Here is a 25,678-nt window from a genome sequence, read left to right on the forward strand (position 1 = left end):
ACACAACTTTGGTCCCAAATTACAACAATCATTTATACCAAGATACAATAATACAACTAAAAAGAAATCAGCCGGAACCTAACAAATTTAATTTCAATTATGTCGAAAGAATAAGATTTTCAATTGATTTAAACCCAACTTTAAGCACATACAATGGCACAGGTTGGTTCACAACGTATAGAAACTACTAAAATTATTAAATTTAAAGCGCATAATGAGACGATATATGAGATGTGTACAAAAAGCATACGAATTACAAAGTTAATAGCATATAAAAGAGTCTAAGAGAAGTGGTTGCATATAACACTTGAGACAAAAGGTAACCCGCAAGTTACTCTTCAATGTCTTTTTTGGGTTTGGTCAAAATTTGATTGATAAAAGTTCATAGCATATAAAAGAGTCTAAATACTAACAAAGTTAATGATCATATATAAAATGTTTGATGCTGGGGCTATGTTGACCCGTTTTGCGAAGCCTAGTTATTACATGAACTTTAAACCCTTTACTCAGATTAACTTGTGTTCTATTTTATTGCTGCGGGATTGGCTGCAAATACATTAACTACAATTGTGTGATTGAGAAGCCATTTCCATTTTGATACTTATATATAACTGGTGATGCACATATCCATATATACAAAGCAGTCAATCCAACCACAAATTGTGAATATTAAGTTGTGATTATATGTTGAACAGTTTATTCGAGTAGAATAAACGCAGTAGTTTGAAACTTTGAATTCAAATCAGGACATTATTTAGCAGATTTTGAAATTTCCAAACAACACGCAATAAAAGTTCCAAATACAGTTAATTTCATGATTCTAGATAAATATCTTGCAAACCATAAACGATTCTATATATGCAATAAGAAGTTATAAGAAACACACGGTTAACAGGCTATCAGCTTCTTTATCAACACTAGATTTATAAAGAAAGTTATGAATATATTGATAAAAAACTAATAAAGTTATGAATCAATATGATGAACTCTTACGTGTCAAAAGAAGTTTGAACCCGTGAATCAAAACTTCGATCAACAATTTGGCCCCATAACCACTTCAATTGAGCTTTGTCGATGAAGTCGCCGGTTAAGTGAACCAAATAGCTCTCCGTCGAACTCTATTGTTCATCCTTTCCACAAGTTTATAAAAAATAAATAAATAATAACCAAATTAAAAATGCCAAAACCAGAGGAAATCTTTTACGATTTCAAACTTGATTTACCGATGCATACTTTAAAAAGGGGACGGTAGGGCTATTGAACAACACACTAAAGGTGTATTCTCGTGTCTGTTGGTCGACTAATCCATGGCTGTGACCACGTTCTTATCCCAACCATCTTTCAGACAAGACAGAGCAGGCGGCTAGGGTTTAACCCGAATAGTTGTTCCTGTTCGTTTATAATATTTAAGGGTTTATGGGAAGTTGTTATGACCCGTGTATCAAACCCGGTTAAATCAATGAGAAGTCACTATTTTAAAATCAAGCAAATCTGGTGACTTCAAAGAAAAAGGGAGCGACCACATCGCGACTCCTAGGATTTTTGGGTTTTCATTTATATATATTACTAGTTTTTATCCCCCGTATTACGGGGGTTGTTTATATTGTTTGTTCTAATATTTATTTATCTTTTGAATTTATATTTTTTTATTGTATGAAATTTAGTAATATTCTTATGGTTTGATGATAAATTGTTTCACAAATAAATGAGATGTTATAACCTGGTTTAAAAGCTATATGGTTTTAATGAGACCCAAGACCCGTTTATTTCTTTTACTATAAATTGGTTTTTTAATTATAAAAAATATTTATGAAAGCTAATAATATACTTATGGTTTGATAAGACCCAAGACAGGTTTATTTTTTTTTTCTATCAAAAATTTTTTTTAATTTAAATAATATATATATATATATATATATATATATATATATATATTTTTTTTTTAAATAAATAAGATATTAATTTTTATTATATCCTATTTTATAGATTTTTACATCAATAATTTGGTGATAATAGTTTTTAATTTAATGAGATGTTATAACCCGTTTAAGGAATATCTGGGTTTGGTAAGACCCATACCCATGAATTCGGGTTAAATGCATGAGAAGTCTCAGTTTAAAAATCAAGCAAATCTGGTGACTCCAAAAAAAGGGGGGAGCGACCACATCGCGACACATAGGATTTTTATGTCTTCGTTTATATATATTATAAGTAGATATTGGATCATTTCAGAAGTTTTTTTACAGCGAGAAGTGCGAGAAAGTGTAGGTGTAACTCCATTAATCCCTAATTTAACTTCCTTTCTTATGTGTAGGTGCATATGTATGTGTGTAGGTACGTTATGTTTCTATATGTGTACGTATGTTTGTATATGTGTATGTATGTTTGTATGTGTGTAGGTACATAGGTTTGAATGTGGCTCGGTACATTTATATGTTTGTAGGTTGGTTTGAATGTATAATTAAGACATAAATACAACCAACCTACGTATATGTATGTAACATCATATGAAAGAGAGTGAAATTATGGATTAATGGAGTTATACGTTCACTTCTCGCACTTCTCGCTGTAATATCACTTCTCGCAAGATCCTTCATTGATTGATTTCTTTTGAGAACCGCTTTGAGTTTTAAGAACTCGAAAGAACTCAACGTAACATATTTTTTTTGAATTTTTTTTATACATGTGTAATACGTAAGTGTAAGTGATTTACAAAAAATTACGGTATTTTTTTACACACCGAATCGACTTATTACACATGTGTAACTAACAGTTAAACTTGTGTAATCATCAAAAATACTTACTCTCTCTCCTGCTTCATTTTTTAATTACATTTAATCTTAGCCACATATTTCATGTCATTTAATTTAATGTGTGGTCCAAATTTGAGTTCTTAAAGTTCTTACAACTCAACATGGTTCTCAAAATATCTCTCCCTTATATATATATATATAATAAGTTTCATTTAAGAACTCAAAAAATATTAAAAACTTCTAGGTACTCTTAAAACCTAAATAATTTTTTTAAATTTTTTTATATATAACATTATTTGAGAGTAGTTTTATCATGTTTAATATATAAATTTTTTATTTACATATATAAATCATAAGTTTACATATGTGTAAAATTTATGTAATAACAAACGTGCATGTTTTTAAAAAAAATTAGATATGTGTAAAAACTAATTTGTATAATCGTAATCATAACTATAAATATAAAAAGTGATAACACAACATTCAAATAACATTAACATACAAAAAAATTTTTTAAAAAAAGCATTAGTTCTCAATGGTTCCTTCAAGTTCTTAAATAATTTAACAGTTCTGTAATAATTTTTTAGTTCAATTCTAAAAGTTTAGAACTTCAGGTGAAAAGTATAGAAGTTCTATTCAAAAAAGTTTCGAAGTTCAGGAAAAAAGTTTAAAAGTTCTGTTCAAAAAGTTTAGAAGTTCATGTAAAAAGTTTAGAAGTTCTATTAAAAAAAGTTTAGAAATTCAGGAAAAAGTTTATAACTTCTATTTAAAAAGTTTAGAAGTTCTATTAAAAAATTTTAGAAGTCTAGGCAAAAAAAACTTAAACGTTCAGGCAAAAAGTCTTAAACGTCAGGCTTAAATCCTGATATATTCAAGGTTAAAATTCATCACTGAAAACTCAAAATTGATCGATTGAAGCTTTAAATTGATGATCAATTGGATCAAGGTTAATTGATTAATTAGGTTCAACAATTTCAATTTCAATTACTCAATTTGACAACTGACCTGTGAGCAACGATTGATCATTGTGTCGGAAGAAGATGGTGGCCACGACGGTAGACGATGATCGCAACGGTGGACGGTGGATGGAATTGTTGAACGGTGATGGTGAAGGTGGACGGAATCGACGGGGGAAGAGGTGGACGGAGACCGGCTCGGGTAATTGTGATGTTAGTGTTATTGTGGTTATTGAAGATCGAAGTTCCAGAGTTTTGCGTACCTATTGTACGATAAATGATTAATGTATCAGATCCTTTATTTATATATAGTTTGGATCAAATACAAATGAAATTAACATGTTAAGTGTGAGAATCAAATAGAGTAATTATTATAGAGTACTTACATAATTACTCTATGATGTAATTACATAATTACTTGTAATATCCTTAAAATTTCGATCCAAAGTTGACAAATTAATAAAGTTAAAGGATAAAAAATATTCTCAAGACAAATGTTGAAAAAGTTTAAATAAGGAAATAAAAATAAATACGGAAATACAAAGAAAATAAGTAAATAAAAATATAAATAAGAAATTTCAATTACATATTAAGAAAATAGGAAAAAGAACCCATCCCACATGGAAAGATGGAAGAAAATGAAAACATTCCACATGGGTATAAATAAGGAAGATAAAACTCATCCCACATGAAAAGTGAGAAAGATTTAGAAGCTCTTTCCATAGTAATATTCTTTTGTGCCATGCATGCACCAGTGGTCCTAGTGGAAGAAGCGAAGCACTTGATGCGCACGAGTACGGGCTCGGACGAGGACGATGGCGACGGAGACGGCGACGGGTGCAATGTGGCCCTTTGATGGCGCAGTTCGCACACTCGCATCGTCGCGAGCCACTTGAGAGCCGCCTTATTGTTTTTGGAAAGTGAAAGCTAGACTAAGATATGACAAGTTGCCAAAAGACAAGGGACTAAAACTGTATTTATGAATCCAGGAACCCATCGCGATACGCGATGAGCTCAAAACAAGGTCATCGCGATACGCGATGGTCCGTATGACTCAGCTACACGTGTCGCATCCGGGTGACATGTGGCAGATGTTAGGGCTGAGTCAGCATGCCACGCGTCATTTACAAGCCATCGCGGTACGCGACGTCTTAGGAAGAGGGTCCATCGCGTATCGCGATGAGACCCAGTTTTGGCAATAAAAGGGAGGGTCATGGCACCCTTCTCCCACACAACAAAATCACCCTCTCTCTACCTCGTTTTGCATGGCAACATGATATAATGCTAAATATACATGTTTCTATTGTATATTTTATTTAATATTTAATTAGTTTTTATTTGTTTTTAGTTAAAATTTGTATACTACTAACATTATTGTGTTTTGTAGGTTCCGAGAGTTGATCGTGGTCAAAAAGGGATAAAAACGAGTCAAAATAGCTAAAACGAGAAGCCAGAACGCATCAGGAAATGAACCGAAAGGAGAACCTGTCAGACCGCCCCCCTAATATTGCACGCCACGCCGCGCGACCAGGGGGCATACATGGTCGCGGGGCGCGGTCACCCAATTATTCCAGAAAGTATAAGATTTTTGTCAGTTTAAGGCTCGGTTAACTATAAATACACCCTTAACCTTAACCTGAAAAATACTTACGAACCATAACCGAATTTGGAGTTTCTTGGAGCTTTGGATTGAAATATTTGGCGGTTTTGAAGGCAAGGAATCACCCGGTAAAGCGCTACTTGTTCAAGATCGAAGACTACGAGTTTTATCGCCTTTAATCTTTCGTTTCTATTGTTTTTCCCCATTATTTCTTTTATTACTATTTTGTTTGATTTTAAGATGCTAGGCTAAACTTTATAAACTGCCTAGGTCATGATGAACCTTTGTTTGGTTGGATTTTGATTGTAATTATGTTCGTTATGGATTTTATGTTTTAAGTAAATTGTTGAGTTTGATTTAATTGATGCGTATGATTACTTGGTTTTATTTGCTTAGGTTTATTGTTTCACATTACCCTTGTTAATTGTTTCATAGGATAAGGTTTTGTTAGGTCATTTACTGTGTGTTCTTGACTAGTTCGTGATTGATATGCATTAATATCATAGAAACAATAAAACTAATTAAATAAATAAATGTGAGCTGATAGTCTAGAAAGCTATAAGGTGATAGGTTATTGATAGATCTTTGTTGATCAGGATTGCTAGATTTAGTTTTTCGTAAGGAGTCCGTTTAGGTTTGATTGTCAACTTAGTCTATTAAATCAATTGAGTCTGCTTAGCTATCTTTGATTTCTGCGTTGTAAGGAAGTTTAATATATAAAACTGGTGTGCCTTAAAACTTGTTAGAAATTCATATGTGTCTTCTTGAAGGTTAAGGGTCCTGTTCGAGTTTTTTTTCAGGGGTTTATCTTACGATCCTAGTTCTATAACTTATTTTCCTAGTCAATTGACTAGCCATAACTTAGGGGGATTCTAGCCTATGTAGTTACTTTTATCATATGAATTAATCTAAGTATTTTACTAGTTTATTAATCTTTTAGTTAAATTAGGGTTTTAAGAGTTTCTTAAAGTCCCCCAGAAAACCAACCAAACCTCCACCTGCTATTTCATCTTATTCTTTAAAGTTTTTATTCAAAACACTAAGTCACAACTGAACCAATGCCCAATAGATCAAAAACTTTCACTCAATCTGGAACGTGTACAACAAACTGATACAATTTTTTTTTTATCAAAAAAACTCTTTGATGCTTACTCAAATCTTATATTCAATTCTTAACAACCAACGCGTCTCGGATGCTTCCCGATTCCTGTTCTTCCTGATTTCAAAGGGAGAGAAAGATATGAATCGCCACTACCCTTTCTTTACCTTCACCGATCGCCAACCACAATCATTTTCCTCCTCTACAGACACCACAAAGAGGTTGCCGGAAGTCTAGTGACAATGTACTAAAGATAAGATCTTCACCGATGAGATCAGTTGTTAAAGGCTTCCCGATACCATGACGTCATTTCGGTGTTTAATGGTGTTGTGTTTGTCTTACACTTTCCGGCGAGAGCGGTCAAAGGTTTCAAAGTCACGTGAATCACTAATTTGTTTCAATTATATATTTAGTATGTTTTTGTTTTTATATATTGATTTTTTTATATTAGAGTTAGTGGTATTTATATTTCTTTTTAACCCCCTCAACTAATTTGAATGACGTTTTTTTGTCCAAAACACCAACGAGGTTAGTGTATTATTAGACGGGGAGTGGCATAAAAAATAGAGCGAAAGTTGGGAGTGGTGGGTAACAAAATGAAAGTTTAGAGTGTTATCAACCAACAGGTAAAAATTAGGAGTATTAAAACCCAATATTCTTTCTATTTATAATGATTCTTGTTTTGTTTCCTTTAAAGTAGCATATTCTACGATGAAAATATTATGCGAAATGATAAGTACTCAGATTGTTATTCACAAACACAATCTCCAATTATTTTTAATCATGTCACATTTCAATTATTTTTCAAGCAAAAAGGTTCCCAATTGCCAATCAAAACACATAGCTCAGGTATATATCATGCATTTCTAACGACATGAATTAGAAAGTTGCTAAATCACATATTAGCCAAACTGTTAGTATAGCATGTGCATACGTTACAACAAACATAATATTAATGATAAGACCATCCTCTATGGTAGGGGGCTTCAAAACCCCTCCACCGTGCCACGTCAGCGCCACATAATCACCGGGGGGCATCAAAGCCCTATCCAGTTATATGCCCCGCTATGGTAAGGACGCCCATTATATACATATATACATATGTATGTATGTGTGTTTGAGAGATAGAGAGAGGGCCCCACCATCCAAGCCCCATCCGAGCCCAGCGTTACAACCACCTTGACCACCAGCGCCCCACCACAAAGGGCGCCCATCGGCGCCAGCCATATCACCCGTTGGAGCCCCATATATAGTGGGTGGTCTAAACTACACTCGTCCCAAAACCATCTCAGCACTAACCCGTTTCTGCCGAAACCCATAGCGACCCGAAAAATGTAACACTTTTTTTTACACTAACGACGAGAAGTTAGCAGAGGTGGCTCTTCGTATTACACTACATCCGCCACTGGTGTAACCAAAGATATTAGTTTGCATCAAATTTCAAAATAGGTTGGATCTAACTTATAGGAATAATTTATTATTGGATCACCCGATATACCTACCTCAAAAGCCAACAAAAATAAAGCCATAAATTTAAAAAGTACCTATGAGCTATGGAACCCACCGTCAATGTTTAGTTCACCAATCAACAATCAACGCTTTCTCTGTTCGAAAAAAAAAACAATCAACGCTTTCTCTACCCACTGTTATAGTTCTTGTTCCACTAATTAAAGACGCTTTTTACTGCCCATTGTGAAATATTTATTTACTTTGTCGGTGGAGATGATGACTAATTTTATATATAGTTATTAAGTCACACCTTCTTTACACAATACACTAAAAATGTCTTCAAACAAAGAACTACACTTAGTAATGTTTCCTTTCTTTGCATTCGGTCACATTAGTCCTTTTGTACAATTATCCAACAAGCTATCATCCTTTCCCGGCATCAAGATTTCTTTCTTGGCTGCTTCAACCAGTGTCCGCCGCATCGAAACCATGCTCAACCCAACCGTCACCACAGTCATACCCCTAACTCTACCGCATGTCGACAGTCTCCCTAAAGGAGTGGAAAACACCTTTGACACGTCACCCGCCACTGTTGAACTTCTCAAAGTCGCATTAGACTTGATGCAACCTCAGATCAAAACTTTACTAACTAATCTCAAACCCAACTTCGTGTTCTTTGACTTTGCGCAATGGTGGATGCCGGAGATGGCGTCTGAGCTTGGCATAAAAACTGTATATTTCTCGGTTTTCTTGTCGGCTGCTAGCGCATTTGTGACTTCCTGGTTCACCCACGACACGTCCGCACCACCAACTATAGAAGAGCTTAAGAAACGTGCAGCTGGAAACCTTACTCTAAATACTTTTCAAGCTCGTGATTTTATCTACATCTTCATGAGCTTCCATGGCACATTAAGCGTATTTGATCGCTTGATGAAATGCTTCAACGGATGCGATGCTATATTGTTCAAGTCATGCAGAGAGATGGAAGGACCTTACATCGACTATGTTAGCAACCAAGTTAAGAAGCCGGTTCTGCTCATCGGTCCGGTGGTTCCTGAGTCTAACTCGAGCGAGTTAGAAGAAACATGGGCCAACTGGTTGAGCCAGTTCCCAGCTAAGTCTGTAATATATTGTTCTTTCGGGAGTGAGACTTTTCTAACTGACGAACAGATTAGAGAATTAGCTTTCGGGTTGGAACTCACCGGGCTTCCATTCTTTCTGGTGTTAAACTTCCCGGCAAACCTTGATGGTTCTGCGGAACTGAAAAGAACACTACCTGAAGGGTTTCTAGTCAGAGTGAAGGGTAAAGGAATTGTGCATTCAGGTATTATAATAGAATTATATTAGTCCATCAGGATCGGCCTAACGATTTTGATAGCGTAAAACAAAATGAGATTTTGTGGTCTTTTTATGACAATTGTTCTAAAAAACCACAAAAAGAAATGCTAATAATATTCTAATATCAGGGTGGGTGCAACAACGACAGATACTTGAACACGAAAGTGTGGGTTGCTACGTGTTCCACGCTGGTTTTAGCTCGGTGATTGAAGGACTGGTTAATGATTGCCAACTAGTGATGATTCCATTAAAGGGTGACCAGTTCTGTAACTCTAAACTAATTGCTTCGGAGTGGAAGGCAGGAGTGGAAGTAAACAGAAGAGATGAAGATGGGTATTATGGGAAAGAAGACGTGTTTGAAGCTGTGAAGAGTGTTATGATGGAGACCGAAGAAGAACCGGCAAAATCCATAAGAGAAAATCACAAGAAATGGAAGGAGTATTTGCAGAATGGTGAGATTCATCACAAGTATATTGCAGATTTTGTTGAGAACCTGAAGGCTCTTTAAGAACATGGTTAAAACTTTACATTATCATGGCAATGTTTAAAATATTAGTATAAATTGCTAAGCTGTTTATTTGTTTGTTTACTAGGTTATAAACCCATATAGATATGGGTACTTGATATATTAGTACTTGATATAAATAAATTGTCGTCGGTGTGATCAGTAATGTTGGTTTCCTTTTTACGAATTTGCTTTACGTTGCATTACTGCTGTATTTAGTAGTCTTTATATGACATTATGACTATTGGTAATTGGCCTACTATGCAACTACTAATGTCACTGTTGCAACTTGCAACCACAATTAAATATACATTTTCAAATCAAATTTTACTACAAATTTGAAACAGGGTGTTATGGCTCAAGCTAGCACCCGGATTCATCCTTGAATATTGCTCTATTTGACGTTGACTGAACACTGGATAAAACCCCCTGCTAAAACCACGTAACCTGTTGTGATACATGTGAGAAGTGCTTTAGCGATTTTTCTCTTATATATATATACAAGGGAGGGTTATTCTAAAAAAAATAGTTTCCTAAGAAGACTAGAAATAAATCATAGCCATTGGATCATGTTAATTAATGGTTAAGATTTAAAATTACCAACATGTTATATATATAACCGACATAGTTTCATAGAATTACTCTTTCATCATTATAACCGACATAGTTTCTTAGAATTGTTCTTTCACCATCATTTGTAATGCCAAATGTCAAATTTTTGTTGGTTCTTATCATTCCTAGAAACTCTTTATTCTTATTTGAACCCTTTTCTATATATATATAATAGGGTAAAGATCCTAAGAGAACTCTTTGTAAGTTGAGAACTTTGGTAACCATTTTAGATCACTAAAAAAATATTTAAAAAAATTATAAAAAAAAATAAAAGGTAAAAAAATATATATGTTGTAACTAAGTAATGTTGCCATAGGCTCTCCTTAATTGATAAAGTCTAAGAACTGATTATATAAAAGTTGAAGAGCTGAACTTGCCAGATATAAATTATAAATGTACAAAAAGGGGAAAAATGAAGAAGTGAGATTTTAATCAGGAAAAGAGAGGGTTACCCCATGATTTGACCGATCGAAGGAGGTGACCAAATCACCTCTACTAACTCACAGATTAAGAAGAGCTAAGGCTACTAGTGAGTAAATCTTCCAAATAATAATTTGAATTTTGGTTCATGAGTACCAAATCTATGATTTGAGAAGTTTAGGACCTCCTGGGAAATGATCACTAGATTATGTACTTGGAATAATGAAATCTCATTATTAAACATTTGATCCAGTTACATGTTATGGTTGTCAAGTATCATAAATCCTAATGTTGTTTGGAGTCCATAAAGAATAAAGCTTATAGTATATTTGTTATCATATATGCACAAATATAATACGTGTGATAGCATATGGTGTATTGGATTCTTTTAAGTATTATAGATTATCTCCTTGATTGTAAAAGGGATATTGGTTTTTAATACTCCTAAATTTCACATATTGGTCGATATCACTCCCAACTTTCGTTTTGTTACTCATTACTCCTAACTTTCACCCTGTTTGTTTTCGTCACTCCCTCACTAGCTGAAGACTAACAATGTTAGTGACGATGCTGACGTGGCTTTTTTTTAATTGACCTAGCATACCTACTTGGAAATTACTCTTTCTTTAAAAGGGTTATATATTTACCCTAAATCACACAATACCTTAAATCCCTCCCCAAATCCCCCAAATCAAGCGATGAATCTTCTAATTCTTCTTTACCATATAACTATCATTATCAACTTACGATGCCCTAAGCTTTAATGGTCTTCTAATCAATCTAACTTCTCCTCCGGCAAAAACCCTAATCAGAAAAGATGGTGGCGATGGTTGGCAATAGGTTTTTTGCGCATAGTGGCGAGATGGTTTTAAGGACGTGATGGATATGGTGGCAGTTAGTTACTAGAGATTCTAGTGGTTCTGATTGTTCAACTTTTCAATTACTTTGACGAGAACGAAGATCAAAAGATATCAGTTGTGGAATTGTGGAAAAGGCTGCAGGTGTCCAACGAGGAGGTGGAGATGGTGTGTGTAACATTCATTACTTTTCAAACTCGAAAACCCGACCCATTTTGTTGTTTCAATGCATTCTTGTTCGCCATTTATTATTTATATAATATTTCTGAGATTTAATATCATTACTTGAACGAGTCACAAACTAGTCAGGTATGAGATTAAAATAATCCAAAGCATCTAAACTTTAAATACAATTTATAAAACAATTCATAGTTAAAGGTTCACTTTGTAATTACACTTTTTAATATGATTTTAAGGTAAATATGAAAGTTGGAGGGCCATATGTGTAACATTCAGATTTAATAATAATAATAAATCAGCTGCAGCAGCCCCGTCTCTCTCTTTACCTGCGATTTTCCGGCGACAAGCTCCGGCAGCCGGAAATCGGCGCCGGAGGAACTTAAACATCTCATATAACCTTCGTTTGATTCGGTAAAACATTCCAAACGACTTCTCCATTAATCTTAAACATTATTATGCGCTTTATTTCGCCATTTAACTCGTAATTAACTCGTATTTATCAACCAATAACCGGATTATAATAAAGAACACCATTAACTCGATATTAACATCAATCGGATATTTTAAGCCTATAAATACAACCTACTCGTTCATCTAAACTCGCTTACATATTCATCTCCATCTAATATACACTCTAAATCCCATAAACCGTTCATCAAAATCCGATTCCGGCCACCCTCCGTTCGCTATCATTCCGGCACCAATCGAGGTAAACAATATATGTTTTTTGATCACGTTGATGCGTCTATCAAAACCCCTAAACTAAATCTAAAAAACATGGATTGATTATGGAGGATTGAAACTTTAGGGTTTGGGTAAAGAAGATGAAGTTTGGTATTTTTGTTTATAATTAACTGGTTTCATCTTTTAAACAAAACATATGGTTTGGTCCAGTGGTTGCGTCTGCCTGGTATGGTTGTGGATACCCGGGTTTGAACCCGGGTCATAGTATATCCTTTCATATATTTTTTTAAAAACTATTTTATTAATTATAATAAACCAAATATATATTTACAAAATCATACAAAATAAATAACATTAGTTTTATAGTTAAATAAAATATGTTTTGATTTCCGTCAACAATTTTCGTTCATGAATCAACTTTTACAAACCCAAACCGCTTATTAAAACTCATAAAATAAATATATAAATATGTTATCGTCGTAAACTTTATAGATTCTAAAAAGACAACGATTATACTAAAATAAAATACACCGGTGACGCTAGGATCCCGTAACATTATTATATACAAATTTAATATAAAACTCATAAATAATATTATAACAATATATTGTTAGAATCCGTTAAACTTTAATATTAATATACTTTAAAAGGGAAAAGTATATATATATATATACAAATAATAATACATGAACCTTAAAACTGACAAGTTATCTTCATTAAATTAATTAGTAATTATTGTGTTCTTATTATTTTAGCTCGTGAGATTCGATCGTTCGGTTTCATATAACGCGCTTTCCGTTTGGTTTCCAAGTTGTATTCCTATTTCATAGGTGAGTTTCTCACACCCCTTTTTACCCTTTTACTACTTTTGGGGATCGCATATATATATCCTATCCAAATTACAATTTCGTTTATTCATTATTTAAAAACTACAATTCGCTACATGGACTTGTGTGTTTACTTGTTACTTGCTACAAATTACTTGCTCATGGATTACTTCAAGATAGTATGATCATACGCCCCCCTTTGCGTTCAATCCATTTGTTTATGAGTGGAAAAGGGCCTCATTATCTGAGTACGTTGGTGCACAATTCCAACTGGAAAGGACCTTACTTGCGCTTATCTGAGTACGCTGGTGCACAATCCCAGTTGGAAAAGACATTACTTGCTCATTTACACTTGTTCATGGAATTGTAGATTTTTATGTACTTATATCAAAACTTGTGTGAACTCACCAACTATTCATATAGTTGACCTTTATTTTATATATATTCTACAGTTACCTTATTTAGAAGATGTTGCCATGACAAAGACACTAGAACTTATGTTATATTAATAAATGGACAAGTTGTTAATTGTTCTTGTATTTTCCTTGTATTTCTTGTTACAAACTTGTGTACTTGATGCTTAAATTAATTAATGATAATATTGTCACTTAATAGTGTCACATGTGTTTTGGGCAATCTGTACGTCATACTCGGGCGTATTCCGCTTTAGCCGGGTGTTACAGATTGGTATCAGAGCCGTGACTATAAGATAGAACATTAGACGTAGTGTTCTAGTTGGTTATAGTTTAATTGATTAATTGTTTATGTTGCATGATTAGAAACTATGTGAGCCTAATTTGATTGTTCAATGCACATTATTTGGTTATTATTGATTTGTTTATGCCTCATGTACGCAAATACTATTATACTGATGATTCAATTACTTCAATTACACAAGCACACACAAGTCCAAGGCCTATGCCTAACGCAAAGATTTTCAATTTCAATAATCAGATTTTCGATTTTTGATTGCCCGATATTTCATTCCTCTTAAAGATGGTTCGTTATGGCGGGTATGTAGTAACTGTAAGGGGGACGTGCCTGTTTTCCGAAACTCTTGACACCGAGGTTATTGAAACCTAAGGATAAGCAATGCGTATAAATCCCAATCAGACGCGGGACCCGGTTGCTTACCTGGAGAGCTAGGAAAGTGCATGAACTCTATTAAGCCAAAGCATACCACTTTCAACGCCATATGAATCACAACTTTAAGTTTTCCAACGCGACATGTTCTCTTTGTGAAAAGAATATGGTTGCACTCCTCTATGTTTTACAATGTGTTTTAACTGGAAGTCTGTACTCGAATACCCAGCTTTCGGTTCAATTTAATTACGCATTTTTATACGAGAATAGTTAAGTTTAAAATTTTGTGACACGTTTTCTTTATTTATACGCTCATTTATGGTTTAAACTTTTAAAACTTTGCAAACTAATAACCGAATTTCAAACGATTATTTTGTTATTTTACTATTATGTTTTAGAACCGAAAATTCAAAAAGTTATGGTGATACATGAATGGTCGCAATTCAATCACCTTATTGTTATACTCATTTATTCTTATGTTTTAGAATTGAAATTTAAAAGTCATGGTGGTTCATAAACACTCGATTTTCAATTCGATTTCACTATTTATTTTTAAGTTTAATATTTTTTTTCATATGGTTATTCAAATAATTTATGAGATTTTGGTTTATTGACATTGTGAAAACTCATGACGTTTTATGGGAATTCCAATTTCAAATTTGTTTCATGCGATTTCTTTTCTTTACTTGTTTTCATTGAAGTATCTATTAGTCGTTTTCATACTTACGCCTCAAGTTACGCAAATTCTTCATGTTTCGTATCACGCATTCTCGTTTTCCTAGTTGTCGCATTCAACCGGCGAAATGACAATCCAAGTTATCAAGTAAAACGACCTCCGCAATCCCGATCACCCCACGTTTGACCGCACCTACCTTCATCGTTGTAGTTAATTCAAACTCAAACCCAACACCATTCTTGGAAACGCAAACTAAACCCAACCGAAAAGTGTCGCGCTGAAACATGCCCTTTGTACAGTTTGTGTAAATCTCACCACTTTACTTTCCTGAAACGTTGATATCCTTCAATCTGTGGTAGATTCAGTTACCACTTATTGCTAAAACCTACCCAAACTTAACGCCACTCACCCATCGGCAAGACCTGTACCTAACAATTTGTCTCAATCACATGTTTAACCTCATGTTTCAAGCCTACTAACATTGTAGTGACCTTAGCACACTCACCATACTTTGGAAGGCCTAACTTGTTTCCGCCATACAATATCCCAACTCCGCATTCTTTGTCGACCTTACACAATTTTTCGGTTTCAATACTTAAATCTTTACAAATATCATCAAACTCGTCTATATTTTCTTTTGCATACTTTCCTCTATTCTATTTCTTTTACTAACACCTCGCACCTAATCCCAAATCCTCAATTATTTTTAACTTTCAATCAAATGGATTTTCTTTAAAAATGATTTATTACCTCTATTATTATTATTATTATTATTATTATTAAAGTGATTAACATTATCATCATTATTAATATTACTACTACCATTATTATTAGTACCATTACCATCATCATCATTATTATTATTGCCGTCATTATCAATATTATTATTACTAAAATTTTTATTACTATTATTATTAATATTATTATCGTTATTATTAGTAATATTATTATTACTAGTGTTATTGTCACCACTAATAATAATGTAATTATTATTTCAAACCATATTTAAAGTAAACTTTTTGTTTCAAACAAGTCTTAAGCCTTTTAAGGCTATTTTTCATTCAAAAAGACGGATACCTTGACAATCATTTCTTTCCTTTCTATCTAGGTCGCGGGCCAAAAGAAAACATTTGTTTTTATGTGAAAGTTTCATAAAATTTTCAAGTCTTTGCGATAGCTAAAATTATTTTTTTGTCTAAATAAATTTTATTTCACCATTAGATTTAAAAGCATCACGATTTACAACCGATTTTCGTAGATTAAAGTTCTCCTTTCTTTCCCCTTCATTAATGCCAATGAGTTTTGGTTAAGAAATCATGGCACCACCTCCCACTTCAACCTCTCCTACCCCAAATAAACCAACATTCGAGAAGACAAGCGTCACAAGCTACATTTTCGTTCCCTTGACTTCTCCTTCACGTATTTTTTTTCGGACGTAACCAAAATGATTTTACATCCACGTCTTTAGAATATTGTTTACAAAGTGTATTTTGATTGTACATTGATCTTTGATCCATATTCGTTTGTATTTTACGAAACGTAAATTCGTACATCATTTTTATTCACTTTATTAAATCGGTTTACGTTTGTTATTTCGAATTATGTGATTTATGACCAATTTCCCATCAACGTAACCGTTAAGTGAAAATTGAGACTATGAACATGTATGTGTACATAGTTACTTATAATTAAGTTAGGAGGAAAGTGACAAACCAAAAGGAAGGTTTTAATCCACAGTGGGAATCTTGTTCTTTTTCTTCTTTTCTTTCTGCTCAGGAGTCAACCTGCCATAATAATAATATCATCATCATTTTCATCAATTTCATTCTCACAACATTAATGCTTTCAACTTTAAACTTTAAACACACGTGACATGAAGCTTTCATTTTTTTTTTACTTTTATTGTCAAAAAAACACTTTACACTATAGACACACCACTTAAAGGTCATGTATAGAAACTTTTCATTTTATTTCTACGCTTTACTATTAATGACTGGTTCTCTTCAAACGAATTCGTTTATTTAGAACCGGGACTATGTCCCATATACTTGCCGAGTTTATGTTATGTTATATTTTTACACAAATTGTTTTGTTTATTATTGTACTTATGTTCCACTCAATGTTTTATTTGAACCATTTTATTGTTCTTGATTTTATCAATCTAAGACAAATACTTTATTCTAATTTCGAAGCCCTAATTATATATACTTGATAAGCACAAAGTTACTATTGGAATATTTTCTTTTCACAAACTTAATCGATTTCAATATTTTAATATTAAAATTTTTGTTTATCCATTTCATTTCAAGTTATTATCAATTTACATGTTTGTAAGATATAATTGTTTATTCATCTCAACGTTACCATTGGTCACGTCGATGTTCTATTAGAGATTTTCAATTTTTTTTAAACATCATGATATTTTGATACTTACAAGTTTCGTTCATTTAAGCTATTCTCGAACCCAATGCGTTATCAAGTTACATATTCATATTTCGTTGGTTAAATGCTATATTTACATGTCACGTTATTTCGACTCCATTATTTCAATTACATGTTATGATGTTTATAATTCTAAATATTTCATTCTTTAATTTCATTATCTCGTTTATTTCATTTTCAACATCGTTTACTTGCTTTAGACACGATGATTTTATTTACTTGACTTATTGTTTTTCGCGTTATCCTTGGCCTGAATGGTCTATCAATGTGTTTGTAATGTTGTTACCCTTTAAATTCAGTATTTCGATTTTCAACGTTATGTATGAGAATTTTATTATTTATGTAAAGTTTATGGTCTAAAACCACACAATAGAGCAAGTTATATGGACCATCCGACGATAGAGGTAATTATGGGTCGACGCGTAATTATCAAAGTCCTCTCATGAAAAATATAATAAGTATGGTTGTGTGAAATAACTCGAAACTTGGAATGATTTTGGGGGAACGGGACAAATACAATATGATAAAGGCATGGTGGATACGCCGCTGGTACATCCTATATATAAGTGTCTTTGTCATATTTCCTATTTGTGGCGTTCTTTCGGGTCATTCAAAGATCGGTGTTATTGTATTTAGTTATTATTTTTATTATTATCATTATTATTATGTATGTATAAAATTGTTTAAACTTCTAACAACCCCATATATTAGTTGTTCTCTTTTAAAATTTTATTTTTATTTTAATTTCGGGACGAAATTTCTAAAAGTTGTAAGTCCTGTAACATTCGTTACTTTTCAAACTCGAAAACCCGACCCATTTTGTTGTTTCAATGCATTCTTGTTCGCCATTTATTATTTATATAATATTTCTGAGATTTAATATCATTACTTGAACGAGTCACAAACTAGTCAGGTATAAGATTAAAATAATACAAAGCATCTAAACTTTAAGTACAATTTATAAAACAATTCATAGTTAAAGGTTCACTTTGTAATTACACTTTTTAATATGATTTTAAGGTAATATGAAAGTTGGAGGGCCATATGTGTAACATTTAGATTTAATAATTGTAGCAACTCGGGTTTCGAACTTATACTTTTACCCGACTCGGTTCAGTGTTCGGGTTATTAAATAATTATAATTGTGTTTATCGAGTCAAATTGATTATTTTATAAATATTTAATTACTTATGATTATATCTTTTAAGTTTTGACACAATTAACCTAAAATATAAACTTTTAACTTGTATTGTACCTACTTTCAAACTGCAGGGTCCAAAAATAAAACTTTGACATTATAACCCATTTTCATAATCTGGGTAACCCATATCCAATCCTCAAATTTCTAATCCGATTCAATTGGGTTTTCTTGATCCTCAATTCTCGTCACAATTTTGGAAATTGAATCAATCTACATATTATTCTTGCCAAATTCGGCATAACTGACACTCGTTATATGTTAATTGTATCAAAAACGAATGCGTGTTTTATAATATGCTCGGCCGACCTTAACCCTACACAATTATACACCTAAACGTTTATATAAATACAATTAGATCTGCGTACACAATCTTTAACCTACAGCCGTTCTTAACCCTTTAACTAATTAAGATTTCATCACTGGTTGATTGAGTGTTCATCGCCGGCCCTAACTGCTGCCGTTCACCCACTTACGATCATCGATTGAGGTAATTAAACACATGGTTTTTGTCGCGTTTTCTTGCTGATAATAAGCCCTAACATCAATTGAATTAATGTTAACGGATTGAACGAGATCAGTTTCTAGGGTTTGTATAATCAAGCTTGTTCATATCTCGCTGTGTATTTAATTATGTGAAACCAGATTCCTTTGCAAGAGCTGGTTTGCTCAACTACTTAAGACACCTAAGTCTCGGGGTTGAGGTCGCGGGTTCGACCCCGTGCGCCCCTGAATTTTAGTATTTTAATGTTAGGTTTTTTATAAACCTTTAATAATCATATTATTAATAATAATAATAACCACTTAAAGTTTTTTTTATGAAAACCGACTCTATAATACATGTTTTTCTCACGTTTTCATCACATATGTATATGTAGGCATATATGTATATATAAATACTTAAAACTAATATTTTGGTATATATAAATCAAGTAAACTATATAAATAAATGTATTTCTAAATAGTAATAATGTTAAGATGCGTTTTACCTATATAAACCAAACTAATAATTTTATATAACAATTATAAGTATATGTTAAGGGGATTTGATTTTATATAATAAATCTTTATATATGTGATTATATTAAAGAAATATAATATTAACGTAATAATAACTATAATTATCGAGCCTTCTTATCCGATCTATTTAGTTTACTTAGTATCTTCGTATTCTATTTTCTTTATTAGGCTTTATCGTCAACGCGTGATTTCTCGCATTCTTAATATTCTCATTCACTTTTGTTCGTCTATCGAGGTGAGTACCACATTCCCCTATTTTACTTTGTTTTCCATGTTTTGGGGACATATGCGTAAATTATATTTCTTATATATACTTATACTCAAAAACTGCAACTTTGTCTTATGTGTTAACAACTTATACCTTGTTTATGTGCTTATTTGCTTTGTATGCTTTCGCATTCGGAGAGGTCCAACATAATCTCAGTCTAGTATGATCATACGCCAGTCGTTAGCCTTTGTGCTTCTCGACATCTCAGTTATACTTGCTCATTTGGTTAATTTGTTATTCTCATATGACTTGTTGCAACTACATATTTTTGTTATATATACTATATGTACAACTAAACTGGTGTGTTGCTCACTCAACATGTGTTGTTGACAAAACTTTATTTTATACGCATATGCAGGTTGGTGAAGACTTAGTGAAGAATTTAGCTAGAAGAATCTTTTAATCAAGAAATATAAAATTTTTATTGTTGTATGAATCATGTACTTGTTTGTATTTGATTTATTTGATAATTGAAAATAGATATTGTCATTTAAATATTGTGCATGATAGTAACCTTGAGAGCTGTGACAATCAGTTCGCGCCCCGGCATTTCCGCCGTAGGTTAGGGTGTGACAATAATAATAATAAAACAGCTGCAGCAGCCCCGTCTCTCCCTTTACATGCGATTTTCCGAAGACAAGCTCCGGCGGCCGGAAATGGGCGCCGGAGGAACTTAAACATCTCATATAACCTTCGTTTGATTCGGTAAAACATTCCAAACGACTTCTCCATTAATCTTAAACATTATTATGCGCTTTATTTCGCCATTTAACTCGTAATTAACTCATATTTATCAACCAATAACCGGATTATAATAAAGAACACCATTAACTCGATATTAACATCAATCGGATATTTTAAGCCTATAAATACAACCTACTCGTTCATCTAATCTCGCTCACATATTCATCTCCATCTAATATACACTCTAAATCCCATAAACCGTTCATCAAAATCCGATTCCGGCCACCCTCCGTTCGCTATCATTCCGGCACCAATCGAGGTAAACAATATATGTTTTTTGATCACGTTGATGCGTCTATCAAATCCCCTAAACTAAATCTAAAAAACATGGATTGATTATGGGTGATTGAAACTCTAGCGTTTGGGTAAAGAAGATGAAGTTTGGTATTTTTGTTTATAATTAACTGTTTTCATCTTTTAAACAAAACATATGGTTTGGTCCAGTGGTTGCGTCTGCCTGGTATGGTTGTGGATACCTGGGTTCGAACCCGGGTCACAGCATATCCTTTCATATATTTTTTTTAAAGTGTTTTATTAATTATAATAAACCAAATATATATTTACAAAATCATACAAAATAAATAACATTAGTTTTATAGTTAAATAAAATATGTTTTGATTTCCGTTAACAATTTTCGTTCAATAATCAACTTTTACAAACCCAAACCGCTTGTTAAAACTCATAAAATAAATATATAAATATGTTATCGTTGTAAACTTTATAGATTCTAAAAAGACAACGATTATACTAAAATAAAATACACCGGTAACGTTAGGATCCCGTAACATTATTATATACAAATTTAATATAAAACTCATAAATATTATTATAATAATATATCGTTAGAATCCGTTAAACTTTAATATTAATATACTTTAAAAGGGAAAAGTATATATATATACAAATAATAATACATGAACCTTAAAACTGACAAGTTATCTTCATTAAATTAATTAGTAATTCTTGTGTTCTTATTATTTTAGCTCGTGAGATTCGATCGTTCGGTTTCATATAACGCGCTTTCCGTTTGGTTTCCAAGTTGTATTCCGATTTCATAGGTGAGTTTTTCACACCCCCCCCCCCTTTTTACCCCTTTACTACTTTTGGGGATCACATATATATCCTATCCAAATTACAATTTCGTTTATTCATTATTTACAAACTACAATTCGCTACATGGACTTGTGTGTTTACTTGTTACTTGCTACAAATTACTTGCTCATGGATTACTTCAAGATAGTATGATCATACGCCCCCATTTGCGCTCAATACATTTGTTGTTATGAGTGGAAAAAAGGCCTCATTATCTGTTTACGTTGGTGCACAATCCCAACTGGAAAGGACCTTACTTGCGCTTATCTGAGTACGCTGGTGCACAATCCCAGTTGGAAAGGACATTACTTGCCCATTTACACTTGTTCATGAAATTGTAGATTTTTATGTACTTATATCAAAACTTGTGTGAACTCACTAACTATTCATATAGTTGACCTTTATTTTATATATATGCTACAGGTACCTTATTTAGAAGATGTTGCCGTGACAAAGACACTAGAACTTAGGTTATATTAATAAATGGACAAGTTGTTAATTGTTCTTATATTTTCCTTGTATTTATTGTTACAAACTTGTGTACTTGATGTTTAAATTAATAAATTATAATATTGTCACTTAATTGCGTCACATGTGTTTTGGGAAATCTGTACGTCACACTCGGGCGTATTCCGCTTTAGCTAGGGTGTTACAGTGTGAGGCCGTCGGATGCATACGAAGATGGAGTGTTAGGGTTGGGTGATTTTGAGAAGATGATGAACACGATGATATGAGGTTTGAGGTTAATGGTGATGGGTGAAGAGCTAATTTTGATCCAGGTGAGTGATTCCACTCTATGTTATAATTATTTGATTTAAAATTGATTAGTTGTAGTTGTTGGTGGAGATGGTCGTTGGACGGTGGTGGAGATGGCTGGTGGGTGATGGTGATTATGTGTGAAAAAAAAAAGATGATGTGGTAGGTGGGACCCACAAGTTTTTAAAGATATTGCTAATGTTCAGGTATTTTTTGTATATATATTAGTGTATTAATTATGCAGTTTTATTGAGTATGTTGTTAGAACTTTGGTACTTTATACGTGTTTTTCTATTTTAGGTCATTGGTCGTTAAAGATGCTAAATTGGAGACTTGTACGAGCATGAAATGATATCGTGGGAAGACCGGGGCATGATTTGAAGTCTTGGGAAGTGTTACAAGGATTCGAGAAGAGTATGGATGAGAAATCATAAGCCGATGCTAAAACTGAACAAGATGGGTTGACAAAACGAGACTAAGAAGTAAAACGAGCACATCCTGAGCTAGAAAATGAGTTACGAGACCCATAATATATGAATTTTGGGTTTCTCAGCGAGAGGAATCTGAATATGAGGTTTTCTTAGGTTGCGATACGCGAAGGAATAATGTTATGACCATCACGTATCGCGATGGACATAAAAAACGGGAAAATCAGGTTTTGACCTATATCTTCTATTTTACGAAACCTAATCAGTTATCACGACTTTCAGCCATTTGGGGGACGACGAGGGGCAATTCCATGAGCCTCGGATCACCTCCAATCACCTCGGGGTTCCTGAATCAATAGCCGAAGATTAATCGAAGATCATAAGCGGCTGATTCGTCACGAGTTGGTGCTTATGACCTCTGCCGACATACATACATACGAAACAAGAATTGTGGGTTTTTGTGTACCTCTTCTGTCGACACAATAAGCAGGCACGAAGAGAAGGTTATTATTGCTCCAAGGTTTTGGTGTGTTGGTGAAGACAAGAGACGTTACAGTGATAGATTTATTCTCTCGTGGTGATACCTCTCACTTGTTTCTTTTGTAGTTTGGTTCCATATACTTGATGTTAGTTTGTACCAAGTATATGATGATTTGTGTATGCCTCTAGTGTTACCTAGAAGAACTTTGTATTGCTCATTATTGGTGATAGTGAATTTGAAGCTGCTCTAGTAGTCCCGTGGTTTTTACTCTCGCCTTGAGAGGTTTTCCACGCTAAAATTATTGTGTCCTATTTACTTTTAGTATACCCTATTTTGTTTGCATCCTCATTGGTTCATTCGGGTCGGGAAAAAGTTTAGCCAAACGAAGTTTAATTCCGCATTTTTAGTTTACCGTTCGTGGCTAGGTGGTCGTTTTTCCCAACAGAGTGGTATCATAGCCAGGTTCTTGTTCTTGGGTTAATACTTGTTTGAACGATGGAAGCTAATACAGGTAGGATGGTGAGTTTGAATGGTTCTAATTGTCATGTTTGGAAAGGCAAGATGGAAGACCTTCTTTATGTAAAGGATTATTATTTGCCTGTTTTTAGTACCGATAAACCTGAAGATAAAACTGATGAAGAATGGAATATTTTGCATCGTAAGGTTTGCGGGTATATTCGACAATGGGTTGATGATAATGTTTTGAATCATATTAGCGGGGAGAGTCATGCTCGTACTCTATGGACCAAGCTTGAAGAGTTGTATGCTCAGAAGACCGGGAACAATAAGGTGTTCTTGATTAAACAACTGATAAACTTGAAATACCTTGATGGAACTCCTGTTACTGATCATTTGAATGTTTTTCGGGGCGTTATTAATCAGCTTGCAGGTATGGGTATTAAGTTTGAAGACGAGATACAAGGTTTGTGGCTTCTTGGTACTTTACCGGATTCTTGGGAGACTTTTAGGACATCGTTATCTAACTCTGCAGCTAACGTTATTATTACTATGGAATTGGCTAAAGGTAATATTATAAATGAAGAGATGAGAAGAAAGTCACAAGGTTCCTCTTCACAGTCAGATGCCTTGGTTACCGAAAGTAGGGGGAGAAGCTATAACAGAGGTCCGAGTAATAGAGCAAAGCACCACAGTAAGTCCAAAGGGAAGTTTGAAGAATATGAGTGTCATCATTGTGGTAGAAAAGGGCACACAATAAAATATTGCAGGCAACTGAAAAAGGAGAACAAGAAGGCTAATTACAACAATAAAAAGAACAACTACAAGAAAGATGATGGTGATGAAGGTACTTCTGAAACTAACACTACCACCGAAGAGTTTTATATTTGTTGTGATTATGATAGGGTGAACATTGCACGTGATGATTCGAGTTGGGTTGTTGACAGTGGTGCTACTTGTCATGTGACATCACAAAGGGATTTTTATTCGTCTTATACTCCTGGTGATTTTGGGAATGTTAAGATGGGTAATAATGGGCTATCAAAGATCGTTGGTGTTGGGGATGTTTGTTTGAAATTTGATATTGGGATGGAATTGGTTTTACACAATGTGAAACATGTTCTGGATATTAGACTTAATTTGATCTCCGCAGGCATATTAGATGATGATGGTTTCCATAGTACCTTTGGTGGTGGAATTTGGAAACTCACTTGTGGTTCGTTGATTGTGGCAAGAGGTGAAAGAACTTCAAAGTTGTACATGGCACATCCAAAGATTTCCAGAGACTCGGTTAATTCATTGACGAATTCTGATGCGACTGATATGTGGCATAAGAGACTTGCTCACATGAATGAAAAGGGGATGTCTATTTTATTGAAGAAAGATGCCTTGTCCGGTGTGAAAGATGTTCATTTGAAGAAGTGTTCTCATTGTATGAATGGTAAGCAAAAGAGAGTTTCTTTTCATAGTCATCCGCCTCATAGAAAAGAAAGTATACTTGACTTGGTGCATTCAGACGTATGTGGTCCTATGAAGACTAGAACACTTGGGGGCTGCTTATATTTTGTCACATTTATAGACGATCATTCGAGGAAGGTATGGGTTTATACTTTAAAGTCTAAAGATCAAGTATTTGATGTATTTAAGCAGTTTCATGCCCTAGTTGAGAGACAGACTGGGAAGAAGCTCAAGTGTGTTCGTACAGATAATGGAGGTGAATACATTGGTCCTTTTAATGCTTATTGTAGAGAGA

The 25,678-nt window shown here is 33.6% G+C and overlaps 1 protein-coding gene and 1 pseudogene across 2 annotated transcripts in view; one reads left to right on the forward strand and one right to left on the reverse strand.

Moving 5' to 3' along the window:
- The window catches only part of LOC143537495 (UDP-glycosyltransferase 79A2-like), a 47,138-nt pseudogene that overhangs the window by 5,326 nt on the left and 16,134 nt on the right, over window positions 1-25,678 (reverse strand). The window lies entirely within an intron of this gene.
- LOC143537496 (UDP-glycosyltransferase 79A2-like) lies at window positions 8,179-9,703 on the forward strand. The gene is made up of 2 exons (XM_077031251.1): window positions 8,179-9,181; window positions 9,324-9,703. Exons 1-2 carry the CDS (start codon window positions 8,191-8,193, stop codon window positions 9,701-9,703), a joined length of 1,371 nt encoding a protein of 456 aa, XP_076887366.1. The 5' UTR covers window positions 8,179-8,190.

Source organism: Bidens hawaiensis, unplaced genomic scaffold (assembly GCF_021521415.1).
Source record: "Bidens hawaiensis isolate Kalapana, Puna unplaced genomic scaffold, B.hawaiensis_p1.1 tig00011192_1, whole genome shotgun sequence".
Taxonomy (NCBI): Eukaryota; Viridiplantae; Streptophyta; class Magnoliopsida; order Asterales; family Asteraceae; genus Bidens; species Bidens hawaiensis.